At 41.2% G+C, this 18,323-nt stretch overlaps 1 protein-coding gene across 1 annotated transcript in view; it reads right to left on the bottom strand.

The window, feature by feature from the left end:
• LOC112254592 (complement C1q-like protein 4) overlaps positions 1–13,001 on the bottom strand; it is a 28,765-nt gene extending 15,764 nt beyond the window's left edge. Inside the window, exons 1-2 of the mRNA XM_024427303.2 lie at positions 12,452–13,001; positions 10,019–11,804 (exon numbers count right to left, since the gene is read on the bottom strand). Of these exons, the coding sequence (XP_024283071.1) occupies positions 10,019–10,555 (537 nt within the window). The 5' untranslated portion in view covers positions 10,556–11,804; positions 12,452–13,001. The remainder of the gene's footprint in view (positions 1–10,018; positions 11,805–12,451) is intronic.
• Positions 13,002–18,323: the final 5,322 nt, after the last annotated feature.

Raw genomic sequence — 18,323 nt, 5'->3', positions numbered from 1 at the left:
GATGTAATTTCCCTCCTAATCATAGATGTCTAATAGGTACACTGGAAAGATGTCAAGGAACACATGAAGGATTCATCATCCATTTAGCAATATCAGATCTACGACTGTCAATAAGGTCTTTGATTCATTTAAATTCTTCCACCTTTCTGTCCTTACACTGGCCTTGTTCTCTTTCACTCCATCTCCCCTTTTTCATTCATTCTATCCATCTTCATCTTTCTTCTTTATGTTGATCTGATCCTACCCTCTCATGTTGGCCTTGCTGTAGCTGTGTCTCTTATCCCCCTATGTCCGCTTTCCTCTGTTTATCCATCCATCTTTCTCTCCTTTCTTGATCTCTCTGTCGCCCCACTTGTCTGCAGCCTGCCTCCCTTTACAGTCATCTCTCCCCCGGCTGTGTCTTAATCCCACCTCCCTTTGACGTGCTGCGGATAAACTGCATCTCTGTGTCAATATGACATAATTTAAACACACAACCTAGATCTGCCTTTTGAGTTATAGTCAATGAAAATCACACTTACAGTACATAATAATTCTCCCCCCGATGAAAATCGGGGAGGGAACTGTATATCTGTCTCTGTCCGTTAGTACATTCATACGTTAGTCACATGCGATATCTCAGACCGCACTGGCCCGATTTGAATGAAACTTGGGTGAATGTTGCATCTTGCCATAGAGATACGGCATTTATAACATTACACTGATTGGCCAGATGGTGGCTCTATATTGATTGAAAATGCTAACTTTGAAAGGCCAAGCCCCTCACCCCGATTGACCTAAAGTCATGAAATTCGGTAAATAGGTCCCTCTCCTCACAAGGAACAAATATGCCTCAGGAACTCATTAGCTCTGCCGTGAAGGATTTTTCACGGATATTCGTATTGTAACACACATATGTTGCAAACACTGTCAAGACTCAACATATGCAAGAACATTCATATCGACCACACTGTGGCGCTATAACGGGCACATGTTTATATCTCTTGATCTGTTTGACTCTTACTGCTTTCACATAGGATTAACTGTATTTTGGCCTTAAAAATGTATTGGGCCATGTTTATATGACCCCCTTACAAACAGGCCCATTGTTACCACATTCTTGCCTGCATACACATTTATACGTCCCATGAACATGTCAGCAACAAGTGGTAGCAGTAGTAATATACACCATCAAAAATACATTCATTATTAATTTGTTTAGGCAGGTCCTAAGAAATATTATAAGACTAATAAAATGTATTTTCAAAACAATAGAATGGTGTATTTTGGGTTTAATTATGTCCAAATGAATGAAATCAATAGTTCATTATTTTGTTCATTAATAACCCAATCACAGTTAACACACATATTTTGTAGTAAAAATATAATGGAATACAACAGAATAAAACACAAATTATATTTTTTTCCTACACAACTTGTGTCACTGGAATGTGTGGAACCGCTGTCTTATAAAAAAGTTATATTTTGAAAAAGAGCCACAATTAATCTCTTTCCTACCCTCACTCCACTTCGTTAGGGTGCAGGCATACATTGACACTTGGTTTCTGGTACATTATTGCATGCTAAATGTGTCTGATCAGTGTTAGATGAGCAAACAAATAGATGAGCTACCACTTCCACTTATTTGCCCAGCCAGAAACGACTTAACCAAATAGCCTACAGACGGAGATTCAGTGAAACAAAATCACATTAATTGAGACAAGTCAGTGAAGTCACAGGCTTTTGGTCAGGAGTAGGCCTAGGATACTAAGCGACTGGGAGTGAAGAGCAAAATAATCCACTTGTTAAACTACATAACATGTTGGCAAAATGTTCTAATAAATGAGCCAACTAGACAAGATGACCATGAGCAGCACTCACCTCAGCTAACATTTCCCCAGCCTAATTGTAGTCTAACCAATATCCAAACAGAGAATCAGTAAAAACAAAAATCTGACATTGATTGATTAATCAAGATGAGTCCCTAACGCTTGTCTCAAAGCAGCGCAATAGTGCTGTCCCAATAAAAATGATGCTGAAATTATTTTCTAATTGACCACAGGCGGGTAGCCTATTGCTTCAAATGTATTACAATGATTGGATAACTTTGGGAGTTTCAGTAAGCAACAATTTGATACATGTCTTCAATTGCATTAGCCTATTTTCTTCCAATATTTTTGTCATTCAGTGATATTTATTCACACAGTAATTCTTCTGTGGTTAAGAAAATAGTGGGCTATGCTAAGAGATGGGAGAAGTGACATGCCTCGCAAAGTTAGGGAGCCGGCAGGAGGATGGTTAACTGGCACTGCCTCGCAACCATCAAGAGTTTAAGAGCTTAGTGTGTGCCAATGCTGCCACAGCATTACGGGCACGTTTCATACTAAGCCGTAGGCAGAAATGTACCAAAATGATTACTAGGTCATTAGGCGGGAATAAATGTTTCAGCTTTGATACCGGCAATACCTTTCAGATACAAGGGCTGAAAAAAAGTTGGTGGTATGGTAAAGTTGGCAGAAAAAGTCAAAGTATCAGAGTGATGAAATTTGGCACACAGGCTCAGGGATATGAGTCTAGCTAACCCACACGATATCTCAGACACCACTGGCCCGATTCTTCCGAAACATCTTGCCAAAGAGATCCGTTATTTTGATCAATTTGACTGATTGGCCAGATGATGGCGCTATAACAAGAGGTGGAAAATACTAACTTTGAAATGCCACGCCCCTCACCCCGATTTACCTAAAGTCATTAAGGTACATTGCATTCGGAAAGTATTCAGACCCCTTGACTTATTCCACATTTTGTTACATCACAGCCTTGTTCTAAAATCATTTTTTCCCCTCATCAATCTACACCCAATACCCCATAATGGCAAAGGAAAAACAGGTTGTTGGAATTTTTTTGACATTTACATAAGTATTCAGACCCTTTACTCAGTACTTTGTTGAAGCCCTTTTGGCAGCGAATACAGCCTCGAGTCTTCTTGGGTATGACGCTACTGTATTTGGAGAGTTTCTCCCATTCTTCTCTGCAGATCCTCTCAAGCTCTGTCAGGTTGGATGGGGAGCGACTGGGCACTCAAGGACATTCAGAGACTTGCCCCGAAGCCACTTCTGCATTGTCTTGGCTGTGTCCTGTTGGGATGTGAGGTCTGAGGACCTGAGCGCTCTGGAGCAGGTTTTCATCAAGGATCTCTCTGTACTTTGCTCCGTTCATCTTTCCTTTGATCCTGACTAGTCTCCCAGTCCCTGCTGCTGAAAAACATCCCCACAACATGATGCTGCCACCACCATGCTTCACCGTAGGTATGGTGCCAGATTTCCTCTAGATGTGATGCTTGGCATTCAGGCCAAAGAGTTCATTCTTGGTTTCATCAGACCAGAGAATGTTGTTTCTCATGGTCTAAGTCCTTTAGGTGCCTTTTGGCAAACTCCAAGTGGGCTGTCATGTGCCTTTTACTGATTGGTGGAGTGCTGCAGAGATGGTTGTCAATCTGAAAGGTTCTCCCATCTCCAAAGAGGAACTCTGGAGCTCTGTCAGTGACCATCGGGTTCTTGGTCACTTCCCTGACCAAGGCCCTTCTCCCCCAATTGCGCAGTTTGGCTGGGCGGCCAGCTCTAAGAAGAGCCTTGGTGGTTCCAAACTTCTTCCATTTAAGAATAAAATAAAATCTAATTGTGTTTGTCACATGCATCGAATACAACAGGGGTAGACCTTACAGTGAAATGCTTGCTTACAAGCCCTTAACCAACAATGCAGATTTAAGAAAAATACCTACAAAAAAATCAAGAAATGTAAGTAACAAATAATTAAAGAGCAGCAGTAAAATAACAATAGAGAGGCTATATACAGGGGGTACTGGTACAGAGTCAATGTGTGGGGGCACCAGTTATGTCGAGGTAATTAAGGTAATATGTACATGTACATGTAGAGTAGGTATTTATTAAAGTTATTAGAGTTATTAAAGTGACTATGCATAGATAATAACAGAGAGTAGCAGCAGCGTAAAGGGGGGTGCATTGCAAATAGTCTGGATAGCCATTTGACTAGATGTTCAGGAGTCTTATGGCTTGTGCCTGGCTGTGTAGTCATGAGTGAATAAGGAGTACAGGAGGGGACTGAGTAAGCACCCCTGAGGGGCCCCGTGGATCAGCGTGGCAGACGTGTTGTTACCTACCCTTACCACCTGGGGAGGCCCGTCAGTTTAGTCCCAGGGTCCTTAGGACCCTCAAAGCTCATCACTAAGCTATGGTATTAAACACTGAGCTGTAGTCAATGAATAGCATTCTCACATAGGTGTTATTTTGTCCAGGTGGGAAAGGGCAGTGTGGAATGCAATAGAGATTGCATCATCTGTGGATCGGTTGGTGCGGTATGCAAATTGGAGTGGGTCTAGAGTTTCTGGAATAATGGTGTTGATGTGAGCCATGACCAGCCTTTCAAAGCACTTCATGGCTACAGACGTTAGGGCTACGGGTCGGTAGTCTTTGCTTCTTTGGGCACAGGGACTATGGTGGTCTGCTTGAAACATGTTGGTATTACAGACTCAGACAGGGAGAGGTTGAAAATGTCAGTGAAGACACTTGACAGTTGGTCAGCGTATGCTCGGAGAACTCTTCCTGGTAATCCATCTGGCCCTGTGGCCTTGTGAATGTTGACCTGTTTACAAGTCTTGCTCACATCGGCTGCGGAGAGCGTGATCACACAGTCATCCAGAACAGCTGTTGCTCTCATGCATGTTTCAGTGTTACTTGCCTCGAAGCAAGCATAGAAGTAATTTAGCTCGTCTGGTAGGCTCGTGTCACTGGGCAGCTCTCGGCTGTGCTTCCCTTTGTAGTCTTTAATAGTTTGCAAGCCCTGCCACATCCGACGAGCGTCGGAGCCGGTGTAGTACGATTCAATATTAGTCCTGTATTGATGCTATGCCTATTTGATTGTTCGTCGGAGGGCATAGCGTGATTTCTTATAACATTCCGGGTTAGAGTTCCGCTCCTTGAAAGCGGCAGCCCTACCCTTTAGCTCAGTGTGGATGTTGCCTGTAATCCATGGCTTCTCGTTGGGGTATGTACATCATCGATGCACTTATTGATGAAGTCAGTGACTGATGAGGTGCACTCCTCAATGCCATCAGAAGAATCTTGGAACATATTCCAGTCTGTGCTAGCAAAACAGTCCTGTAGCTTAGCATCTGCTTAATCTGACCACTTTTTTATTGACCGAGTCACTAGAGCTTCCTGCTTTCATTTTTGTTTGTAAGCAAGAATCAGGAGGATATAATTCCCCAGATCTGTGCCTCAAAAAAATCCTGTTTTGGTGATCTACGGACAATTCCTTCGACCTCATGGCTTGGTTTTTGTCCCGACATCCACAGTGGAATCTTATATAGACAGGTGTGTACCTTTCCAAATCATGCCCAATCAATTGAATTTACCACAGGTGGACTCCAACCAAGTTGTATAAACATCTCATGGATGATCAATGGAAACAGGATGCACCTGAGCTCAATTTCGAGTCTCATAGCAACATAGCAAAGGATCTGAATAGTTATGTATATAAGGTATTTCTGTTTGCAAAAAAGGTCTATAAACCTGTTTTCGCTTTGTCATTATGGGGTATTGTGTGTAGATGGATGAGGAAACATTTTTGAAAGCAATTTTAGAATAAGGCTGTAACGTAACAAAATGTATAAAAAGTCAAGGGGTATCAATACTTTTCAAATGCACTGTACATAGGGTCCCTCTCCTCATAAGGAACAAATATGCCTCAGGGACCTATTAGGTCCACCATAATAGATTTTCGTGGGGGACGACATGTTTGCTGTTGCCTTGTTTAAAACTAGAGTTATTGACTGGATACTCAGATGGACAGGTACAACAACTCAAATGGGACATGGGAGGGGGAGCTACAACAGACAAATCACATTTTTCGATTTCTGACACAATCCAAACAGTATGCCTACACACGGCAAATACCAAACATTGACATTGATATTGGTACTCCTTGCTGTAACCTTGACGTTGATCTGTTGGTCTCTAGTGTTGGCTATGCAATGCTCTCCCAGGGTTGTGTTTTTGTAATTGATCCCATCAGTTAGCTCCCCTATAAGAGCTCTTGTCTATTCATTGCAAAGTGGGACCACGAAGTGGAGTGGGCCTGTGAAAGGGGGATGGGCACTGAATTGGGTTAAATAATTTAGTTGATGGAAAAGATAATTAATGGGCAAGCCAATAGACAAGCCAGAAGCGATGGGTGGGGGTGGGGGGGTGGAGAGGATCTAATCTAAAGGCCATGAATTATTTAACGCCTGTACAGGACAGGAATGACAATTTCAGTGACAGCACGCAACAAACAAGGTCTACCAATTATCCCTGGCATTTTCCTGTCTGTCTTCTTTACTGTGCACTTTATTCACACCCTGTCAAATCAATGAGCGGGGAGGCAGAGCGGAATCTACCTCTTAATAGACCTGGTCAAATAAAAAGTCTGTGTTATGGGTGTATTGAGAAAGATGGGCGAAGTGCCAGGGTGGTACAGGATCCAAGGATAAAAAAATGAATTGTAATTTATGGTGCGTTCGTAAATTCAATCTGGAGTGCCAGAGTGTTGTCAGATTGTCCGTTCCTAAATTCTGAGCGTTTCGTTCTCGGAGCGTTCAGAGCGCACACTGGACACCCTGGCCGTGGAGTAGTGTAGGGTTGATCCGAGTGTTCTGGATTCACAACGACAGTCAAGCACCCAAGCTAACTGGCTAACATTGGCTAACTAGCTAGCTACTTCCAGACACAAATGATAGAACCCCTCACTCTGACCATTTTACCCGACCTAGCAGAGCTGGTCAGGCTGTTTTCATGTTATCCAGAGCGTTGGTGACTAACTGTGCTGCTGGTAACAATTTAAATTACGCTTTTTTGCCGACGTTTAGTGACACCGGCCCTATTCAATTGGTGTTGAGTGTTTGGAAATTTGTCAGTGTTTGGAAATTTGTCAGACGAGCGTGTTCTGAAATAAGAGTAGATAGCCAGAGTGATTTAACGAACGCGCCCTTATAATAGACGTTATCATTTAAAAATATACCAGAACTAGACACATCCATTCCACCACCAATTGGGTAAGTAACATTTATATCATGGAGATGGTAACATGTACTCTGCCTATATGGTATCATGTACTCTGCCTATTTTTACAGGGAGATGGTTAGATGATTGAGATACAGTATTACAGTAAGGCCAACACTTGAAATTTGACCAGAGTACGATGCGAAACCCCTAACATCCTACCTTTATGGCTATAGTGGATAAGTGCTTGACTGGACTTGAGTTCTTTGGTTGGGGGTCTACATTCAACCCAGTAAAAATGATCTGAGGAAGACAGGTTAGTTACACTTACACTTAGTTGTAATTGTTTGTACTAATTTATAAAGGGTAAGAAATATTAAACTCAGCTTTTCCCCTGAAGACAGTTTTATAGAGATTTTATGATGGATTGGTTCAAGTTGTTGATGCCTACCAATCTGTCCTGAATAAGCAGTAGCTATCAGGGTCAGGGTCGACTTAGCAACACACCGCTGCCTGACTACACAGCTTTTAAATTATGTGTAAAGAAATCAACCACCAGTGTTTCATCAAACACAATGCAAAGTGAGTCGTATTCTATTCCTCTATGGTAATCCCTCTGTGTAGCTCTTCTGTTCCACACCACACACGTCAAAATGAAACCTCAATAGAGTCAGGGTTTAATTCCTCAAGCTTGTCATCTCCAGATGGCTATTATTATTATTATTTTTTTTTTGCTTGTTTATTTATTGATGTTAAAGCCGGAGATCCTCAGAGGATAGTAGCCAGCTGTTGCGTTTTGGCGTCACTCCACATAAATGTGGAGGATCGTTATCCACTTGATCGCATAGCTGTCACTGCCTTCTCTCTCTCCTGCTGCCCAAATCAGGAGGTGGAACCTAGCAAAGTGTTACACTTTTTGTCTTCCATTCCATTCCAGCTTGGTGTGTGCAGTTTGCCGTTCAGGCACTTTAGGCCTTCATTTTCTCTGTGTCCTCCAGGAGCAATTCACTATATCTTTAGGGAACTTTTCTTAAAGCCTTTTGATGATATCCAGGGAAAATGGATTGCTGAATTATTAAGTGAGGGCTTACTTGTTCTTATACAAATGTTGGACGAGTTATTTTATTCTCATTCTACTCTGTCTGCAAAATAATCTATTTTACCTCAACTTTCCTTGTTTAAATGTTTATGTTTAATCTAGATTGCTTTGCTAATTCATCCTTCATCCTTCAAACATGTGCCATTGTTATTTATGGCCATCCCACAATCTTACCAATAATAGAATACCAAATGGAAGTATGTTATGCCTATGTTATGAACGTGAAGGCATAACATACTTCCTAGTTGATTGGAATATGTAAACGTTCCACTGTTCTAATTCTCTGTTCTTTCATGTTTAAACAATAACACTCTGAGTATACTTGTGTAAAATATAGGTCCTCTGGTTAAGCTTCCTACCAGACAAAAATTGTTTCAAGGTACTTGGATATTCAATTAGGCAAACTGGCTTCTAAATCTCTTAACAAACCTTGCAAATGAACTTTGACTCAAATGATAATGGGCAAATATATACCAAATTTCTCAGCCTTTTCCTTCAATAATATAATATGACACTTATATCCGAAGCGACTTACAGTCATGCGAGCCTAAATTTCACGTATGGATGGCCCCAACAGGAATCGAACCCACGACCTAAGCGCCATGCTTTACTGACTGAGCATGAAGACACATATGCATACAACTCCAAAATACCTATTATAATCAGAGCTTGGAACCGGTTCAGGGAACAGAACCGAAAACCAAAAAATAATTAAATTGTTCAAGGAACGGAAACAGAACCGGCAATGAAAGTGAACTTTAGGTGCCTGACAACTCACCCTGAATTCCACTCTATCGATCGCTACATACATTCAGTATGAATCTGCCACCCTAGAAGTCGTTTGTGTGACTTCAAAATGAGGGGCGATGTACAAAGCAAATTAATCAGCGATTGGATCGTCTCTAAGAAATCTAACCAATCAGAGTATCAAAGTTGATAACGTCATCATGAAGGCCGGGTCTGGCCCAACCCATTGGTTTCTGAGACCAATCAAAATGGTCAGAATGTGTTAGCATTCTAGATATCGTAGGTGAGGGAGGCAAATACAGACTCATCGTGGAGAATAAACGTCAGTTTGGCCAGAGTGATGTGGCTGGGTAGTCTGGAAAGATCTGTAGTCTTCCGGAACAGAACCGTTACTTTCAAATCTTGAGAACTGGTTAATAATGTTATTATTCCTGTTAAATTCCTAATGTCAGGTATATAATTATGTGAAGTTATCATGCTAATTATAACCTAAACACATTCCAGTTCAGGTCATGTCATGATGTTCAGCGCTTCAAGCCAAGCCCACTCCATGTTTACTCCTAACTCTCGCCCCCTCCCCACTGGTGAAATTTCATTTGCATCTAGTGCCTGCACTTATCTGACCAATCAAACATGTAAACAACTAACTTACGCATTCCATAGCAAGCTTCTCTGTTTCTGCTAACTGGTGAAGTAAATTAAGGAGGTATTTTTGTAAAAAAATATGTTGATTTGATAGGTTTCAAAAAGTATTAACAAGTACGAAAAGGAACTATATGAACAGTTACTTTTTTGGTTTCGAACCAGTTCAGAACTTTCTTTTCTGGCCGGAACACCGGAACGGAATGAAAGAAATAGGGGTTCTGTTCGGAACGAAAACATTGTAAAATCATTTTGGTTCCAAACCACGATTATAACCCTTATAACCCTTATAACTCTTTTTCAGAGAGGTCTCTGACAAGAAGAAACACATATTATAGGATAATTGAAGTAGAAGTGATACAAGAAGGCATAGGTGTATCAGGGGTTCTTAGACTAAATCAGCTGAACTGTTGACTTTTAGTGTAGGATTAATTGTGTGCTAACCTGTCTAGCTCATCACACACACAACAACACACTCTCCTCTCTGTCTCACCTGTCCATTCTTTTTTAAGTCGGCCCACATGCTGGTCCCATCTCCGCCCCTCATCAGGACATGGTAGGTGAAGAAGTAGATGCCAGGTAGGGGGCAGGTGAACTTGCCAGTACTGGGTTCATAGTAGTTCCCCACATTGGTCACTACGTCGTCAAACCTCAACACCTCACTCCCTTCATGCTGTTTGCGGAGGCCAGCGTAGAAGGCGATCTTGGGGCTGTAGAAGGAGGGGATGTAGCCCCCTGGGCCAGGGCCGGGGGGACCAGGGGGGCCTGGCTTGCCTGGTTCTCCTGTGGGACCTCTGGGGCCTGGGGGGCCAGGGCTCCCACGAAACCCAGACTTGCCCCTTCTCCCTGTGAAGTCTGGGGGTTGGGGGGAGACAGCGGTCAGCTCGTGGCTGCCCTGTGGGGGGGTGAAAGAGTCGCACACCATCTTGCAGCTGCCGAGCATCTCATAATGGGTGCTCCCGCCTCCAGACGCCCCCCCTTTGGTGGTGTGAACCAATAAGGGGATGGCAACCAGCAGCACCAGCACCATAGCCACGCCCACTCCTGCCCCGATGACACGTTTCCTGCGGCTGAGCCGGGAGGCGGCCAGAGTGAGGAAGTCCTCCTCCCCCTTGGCCGGAATGGTGGTGCCGGCCAGAATGAACTCTGGGAAAACCAGGACTAGGGGGAGAGATGGTGAGAGAGGGGCTAAGGGGGGAAAGGCGATGGGACAGAGAGGTTCTACACTGGGAGTAGGGGGTGAAGTAGTTAATTTTACCTATGGGAAATAAGATGTAAATGAGGGAGAGTGAAAAGGTAGGAGGGTTGTGAGGAAAGACTATAAATATAGGAGATTTCAACGTAAAGACAGGAATGAGATGATATAGGACACCTGAGGAACAGCAAAGCTCAATGTCGCAAAGTCAGGAGTCGTTGAAGTCAAATGTCAGGAAGAGAATACAAAACATGGTTTCATTCCGTTCATTTAAAAAAATGTTTTTCTAGGTTTATCCTCTAATTTGTCAAAACCTTTTTCTCCACATTTATTTTTTAAAGTAAAATGTTTAATCCGCAAAACAATATTTATTCACTTTCTTCATCCTTCTTTTCAGTAAAGATCTCACTGATATCATATGTAGTATGTTATTTTCTTTCAGAGGGCTAGAGGTGAAACCAGCCAGTTGAGTGTGGACACCATCTCAGTGTTACAGACACGGGTTGAAACTGACTAAGTCCCACATCGAGTTCTTTGGAAGGTTAAATGCAAGGTTTTTTCCTGGGATGGAGTGCAGATTGTTCTAGAGGGTTCTCTAAAAATATAAATATTTTTCAGCCAGAATGGCAGCAGAATCTCCTGGTGGAATGTCCTTATATTTCTCAGTTGGAGAGCTGTCAGGTGGGGTCTGCTCCAGTATTCCCAAAGGAGTCCATCTCACCCACGGCATTCAGTGAAGGGCACTCACTTGTCTGGTCCAAGGATGAGTGGAGAGGAATGAAAGAGCGCTTAAATCTCTTGTATTTGTTCCTATTCCTCCTTCCTTGTGTTTCTCTTTCTCTATGTACTTTTCATCGCTTAATCCTGGGTCTGTTTTCCTCTTGGGTAGACTAACAAATTCCCCTCTCAGATATGGTTGTTGGAAGGTGATTTTTTTCAAAAGTCAGTATTTATTGAAACAGTACTGAGAAAATGTTCTGTTCCTCATAAAAACTTTTTTTTTTGTGGTGAGTTGAGTCGTAGCAGAGAATATCTAAGGTTCCACTGCTCGCCTGTAAATCAGACATCTTGTGCCAGGAGCATTCTATTGGGGGAAGGAAATGTATTTTGAGGTTGATGTACATTTAGGCCTACTAAATGAATAGAGTATTTGATTCCCTATATTAATTGCCTTGATTACTATAGCTCAACCATATGCATAAGATACAATGGAGTGTTGATAATATCTAACCATTAACACAATTCTAATCACTTACACAATTACTGCAAAGCAGAGTTTAAATATTGATATCCAATACAAATTGTTTAAATTCATCATTTTATGTGAAAATGAAAGAGGTTTAGGACTACTGTAGAGTAACTTGATTCAAAACTAGTAGACTTAAATGGTTACATTTGTGCAATACACGAATACATGTGAGACTACTTAATCTTTGGAATAAAAACAAAACTAATTGTAATAATACAATTATGAATAACAGCCACGCCGAAAAGTAATTTGAAACAAAAAAATGTGCTTTGCATAGTAGTCTAGATTAGTTCATTTTTAGGATATTCAAATAATTATCAGTAACTTTATAACTTTATTCAAGCATTTTTAATTACACACATTCCGATATTTAATGACCATACATGTTTCTTATGTTGCCCTAGTGAAAATATAAATATCTCCGAGAGATAGAGGCTATTTCAAACAAATCTTTAAAAATATATTTGTTTTATATCGCTCACCTTTTGCTCGTCGCTGCACAATAGAAGTGTCGATGATCTGAGATACGCTATGGGAAGGTGAACCCTTCAGTTTCGCGCAGGTAGACTTTCAACGTGGTCGAGAAAACAGTGAAGACAGCGCATCCTCACCGTCTCCGTGAGTTGTCAAGCTCTGGAATAGTCAGATGAACTCGAAAACTAACAGCAAATTCACTTTTGTTTTTCTCTTAATACAACGATTCGTCGTTATGCCGACTATGATTATTTTTCCAGTCAGTGAGTAACAGGTCACTCGTTGGTCATCAACACCCAAGGCAGACAGACGGAACAAAATAGTGACTTAGGCCACCACTTACCTAATTAACTTTTCACTTCCTTTCTATGCTCCAAGATATTCTAAAGAGAATTATTGTAGATTTTCATATTTTAATCCACTGATAAACGTCTTTACCAAACTGCAACAGTTTTCTCACTTGTTAGATTTCCTCCGCTCTCCTCTTGACAGTCGCGCGCTCTGCTCCCCCGCCCTCTCGCATAATGTTCCTGTGCTCCCTCTTTCCGCTCTTACACATCGTCCCATTCTGTATGACCTTAGTTGCCTTTCTGTGTCATTATAGTCTTATAAGCGCGTTGATAACTTATCTTAGCTCTAGAATAAACAAAAATGTTAGCATACACATCAGTTTGTGTATATATTATTTCCGTCTCGTCACACATGGGGCAAAAGCCACGAGGCACGAGCAGCAATCAGCTACAGGTGAGGAGCCAAATGGCCTGAATAGAACTCTCACATACTAGAGACATGACTGTTTAGGCAACCATTATGTCCCTCCCCTATCGCCTCTTGTCATCACCGCAATAGTGACATTTAGTTTTTGTCTTACTTCACATGGAGAAAAAAAAGTGTGTGTAGTGTGAATACAAATGATTATATTATGATTATGATAACTTTACAGGATTGTAATGACTAAAACATCCCTTTATCAAGGTCTTATTTCACCCAACCTCTTATGGTGTTTTTTATACAAGGTGTTTTTTTCTGTCTAGTGCATTTTCAAAACCATTGCTTGTTAAAGATATGAGCAGATAAATAGCAGAATATTTGTTAGCTCTAACTCTAGGCGGCATTCTGCCTTCTCCCTACAGTTTTTAGCCATTAGCTTCACCCACGACTGTCTCATGTGAACTACAATCCCTACGCTGTGTTTTAACGTTTACAAATGTCAATAATAATCACTTTCAATAAGGCTTTCGAAACATTTGGCCCTTATCTTTCATCAGCGAGAAAGAATCATTCAAATAAAAAAGATAACACTTACTGTAGCAGTTTTGCACAGATCCATACAGCTATGAGTGCCTCCATCCGACGATACTACACTTCCACTACACTTCCCGAGTTATGCTTACACACAGGTGTTCGGAGCATGCTAGATGGCTAATTAGCACAGATGGTCGCCGCTTATCTGCCGTCTGTTTTCCGTAAACAAGCACTGTAACATGGAGATATGGCCATGTGGGAACACTAACCGTAACCCTATCAAGGTGTGTATCAAGTTAACCTTTTGTTTTTAGAACATTATTTCTTGCTGATATGAAAGATAAGGTTATTATGCTTCCCAAAACCATACCGCAAGCGATGCATTAATGTTCCGACCAAGCATCTGAGATCTTAACAAAAGGTACCCTTACAGAAGACGCCTTCATCCAATTACTCTTATGTGTAATGTAATGGAACTGAGAGTCATAATCAAGGGCTATATTTTTGTATAACATTTTAAGTTGTATTGGTGGTGGGAGGGTAGGTGAAAAGAGAGTGATGTGGATAGGAGATGTACTGATGTGAGACTGAGACACGGTGTGAAGAATGACAAACTGTGTGTGTATGTGTGTGTGAGAGAGAGGGAGAGGGTGAAAGGAGGAGAGTGGTGTTCTCAGGGCTGTTGTCAGTGCCTCTGTGTTTCTCCAGCTTTCAGATCTCATTAGTGGTGAAAGACACATTGCTACTGACAACCTCCCGTTTTTCTTTTGCTCTCTCTCACTCTTTCATTCGTTCCTTCTCTCTTTGTTTCTCAACATATTCTATACCTTTAGCACCTTCAGATGTCTCTGTAAATGTCAACAGGCCAGTGATGTGTGGTGAGGTCGGTGGCTGGGTAGGCACTGGCTATTATCCAAGCCAGATTTATTCACAAATAAACCTTGATGAAGCCCAAGTTCATCCATACAACAGATAGCTCCAAAAACCTGAGTGGCTATTAAAAGAAATTGACCAAAAATGTTCACCAAATGTAAATACCAATTTAGCCTAGATACACACGCTTAGAATACACACACATAATAATAATATTATTATGTGAAATATTATTACACACACATGCACTGAGTATACCAAACACAATTTGTTGGGGCATGTACTCTACAAGGTTTCGAATGCATTCCACGGGGATGCTGGCCCATGTTGACTCCAATGCTTCCCACAGTTGTGTTAAGTTGGCTGGATGTCCTTTCAGGTGGTGGACCATTCTTAATATACACGGGAAACTATTGAGAGTGAAAAATCCAACAGCGCTGCAGTTCTTGACACAAACCATTGCGTCTTGTCACCTACTACCATACCCCGTTCAAAGGCACTTACATGTTTTGTCTTGCCCATTCACCCTCTGAATGGCACACATACACAATCCATGTCTCAGTTGTCGCAAGGCTTAGAAATCCTTCTTTAACCTGTCTCCTCCCCTTCATCTACACTGATTTAAAATGGATTTATTTTAACAAGTGACATCAATAAGGGATCATAGCTTTCACCTGGATTCAGTTGGTCAGTCTATGTCATGTCTCAGGTTTAGGAGAGCAAGTGTTCTTAATGTTTGGAATAATATATGTATATATTAAATAAGATTCTAACAAAATGACAATATCAACAATCAAAATGACATAAAAATCAGTTAAAAACATTTTAAAAAGTGTCTCATCAAAACACAATTCTAGCTTGATAAATTAAGTGCTTCTACACCTGCATTGCTTGCTGTTTGCGGTTTTAGGCTGGGTTTCTGTACAGCACTTTGTGACATCAGCTGATGTAAGAAGGGCTTTATAAATACATTTGATTGATTGATCAAAAAGATGTTGTCTATTCTCATGTTCATTCAACAGTAGCCTAATCCCCAAATGGCAAAGGAAAATGTATTAGGCCTACCTTTACTTGTAAATTAAGTCTATTCATCTGTCCTTCGTGCTGAACTTCTTGGTGACAGCTTTGCAGAAGTCACAACAGAACCCCATGTCCATTATTGTATTATGCATGGACACAGAAGAACCACGGTCGTGTGAGAGACACATCCCCAAGGCCTCCTTCGGTTCCATTTTCACACTGACACAAAAAGAAAAAAACACACACAAACAGTAGCTGGTAGCACAGGTATTGTGCTCCATCCATTAGGGCATCCAGCCAGTCGGAGAGAAGAATCATTCCGCTTTAGTGCGCCCCCATGCAGCCATGCACACTGAATTGCTGTAGTTAGTTACATCCATCTTGTAGAAGCCACATAAATTTCCAAGATTTGTAAAAGACTGGGTAAAAAGTATTAATAACAATTTTGTTTCTGGTGTCCTTTGACAGCTCTTTGGTCTTGGCCATATTGGAGTTTGGAGTGCGACTGTTTGAGGTTGTGGACAGGTGTCTTTTATACTGATGACAAGTTCAAACAGGTGCCATTAATACAGGTAACGAGTGGAGGACAGAGGAGCCTCTTAAAGAAGAAGTTACAGGTCTGTGAGAGCCAGAAATATTGCTTGTTTGTAGGTGACCAAATACTTATTTTCCACCATAATTTGCAAATAAATTCATTAAAAATCCTACAATGTGATTTTCTGGATTTTTTTTCTAATTTTGTCTGTCATAGTTGAAGTGTACCTATGATGAAAATTACAGGCCTCTCTCATCTTTTTAAGTGGGAGAACTTGCACAATTGGTGGCTGACTAAATACTTTTTTGCCCCACTGTATTTTTGTACAAATAAATAAAGTCCATTTAAACCATGTTTTCCAATTAAATTGATTGAAAATAATTATGTCTGAGTAAATTTGTTTGTAGAGAAAATCTAACAAGACTGGCCTCAGGCCTTTCGTTCGCACACTAGCATTTGGGCTGTTTTCAGCCTTTTGTGGACTAAGTGTGGAATGTACTGTCAGTTCTACACTTTAGTTATTCATCGGCCAACTTTAGTGAGGGAGAAAGTGAAACACATATTGAATATGGATCAATAGATCACTCCCCAGGATGCATACTGTCAGCTGCCTGAGCCGCTGGGCGCCAGACAAGCCTCTGGTTACATTAGCATACGCAGGAAGAAAAAACTAGAGCATGACCGATATGGGTTTTTTGGGTCCGATTACGATTTGTTGGTGGGACAAAACATACAGATTCCACTATATCTGCCGATATTCCAGTTTTCAGTAGGGAAATGGGAAAAGTGAACATTTTCCATACTGAATTCTCATAAATTGCTATCCAAAAGAGCAATTGTCCAAGAAATATGTTGATTTCATACATTGTGACAATAATGACACATGAAAATGCATGAGATACCTTTTTTTCATCCTATTTATTACATTTTGGTTATTGGTGGAATTATAAGCCGGTTATCAATATATCTGTAAAAGACCAATACCAATCGATAATATCGGGGAAACAATATATTGGTCATGTTCTAGACAAATAACAAGAGAGCTGAGAGTAAACCAGAGAAAACTATGCTAGATCCATCTGCATTATAAAATAGATAATATATCATAGACAAGAGGACATTTATAAGTGTAACTTCATAAATGGAGTGACACATGTTAGTCTCCATAGTTTGAAGGACAGATTTACAAAGTGTTTCAGTATTATAAGTCTGGCCCTTTGTGTGTGTGAACATACATGTGCACTGGTGTGTGCACATGCAGAGCATGTACTGTGCCTTCTGAAAGTATTCAGACTCCTTGACTTTTGTCGCATTTTGTTACGTTACAGCCTTACTCTATTACTCTACTCTACTCTATTACTCTACTCTTACTCTATTTATTAAAATCTAAAAACAGATACCTTATTTACATAAGCATTCAGACCCTTTTCTATGAGACTCGAAATTGAGCTCAGGTGCATCCTGTTTCCATTGATCATCCTTGAAATGTTTCTACAACTTGATTGGAGTCCAGCTGTGGTAAATTCAATTGATTGGACATGATTTAGAAAGGCACACACCTGTCTATATAAGGTCCCACAGTTGACAGTGCATGAAAAAACCAAGCCATGAGGTCGAAGGAATTGTCCGTAGAACTCCGAGACAGGATTGTGTCAAGGCACAGATCTGGGGAAGGGTACCAAAAAATAACTGCAGCATTGAAGGTCTCCAAGAACACCATTGCCTCCATCATTCTAAAATGAAGAAGTTTGGAACAACCTAGACTCTTTCTATAGCTGGCTACCCAGCCAAACTGAGCAATCGGGGGAGAAGGGCCTTGGTCGGAGAGGTGACCAAGAACCCGATGGTCACTCTGAGAGAGCTCCAGAGTTCCTCTGTGGAGATGGAAGAACCTTCCAGAAGGACAATCATCTCTGTAGCACTACACCAATTAGGGCTATGACAGCCCACTTGGAGTTTGCCAAAAGGCACCTAAAGATTATCAGAACATGAGAAACAAGATTCTCTGGACTGGGGTGAGGGATCATCTTCTAACAGGACAACGACCCTAAGCACACAGCCAAGACAAGGCAGGAGTGGCTTCAGGACAAGTCACTGAATGTCCTTGAGTGGCCCAGTCAGAGCCCGTACTTGAACCTGATCAAACATCTCTGGAGAGACCTGAAAAAAGCTGTGCAGCAATATTCCCCATCCAACCTAACAGAGCT

Source organism: Oncorhynchus tshawytscha, linkage group LG07, assembly GCF_018296145.1.
Source record: "Oncorhynchus tshawytscha isolate Ot180627B linkage group LG07, Otsh_v2.0, whole genome shotgun sequence".
Lineage (NCBI taxonomy): Eukaryota > Metazoa > Chordata > Actinopteri > Salmoniformes > Salmonidae > Oncorhynchus > Oncorhynchus tshawytscha.
Note: the sequence above shows the minus strand (reverse complement) of the source record. Positions and strands in the feature narration are given on the sequence as shown.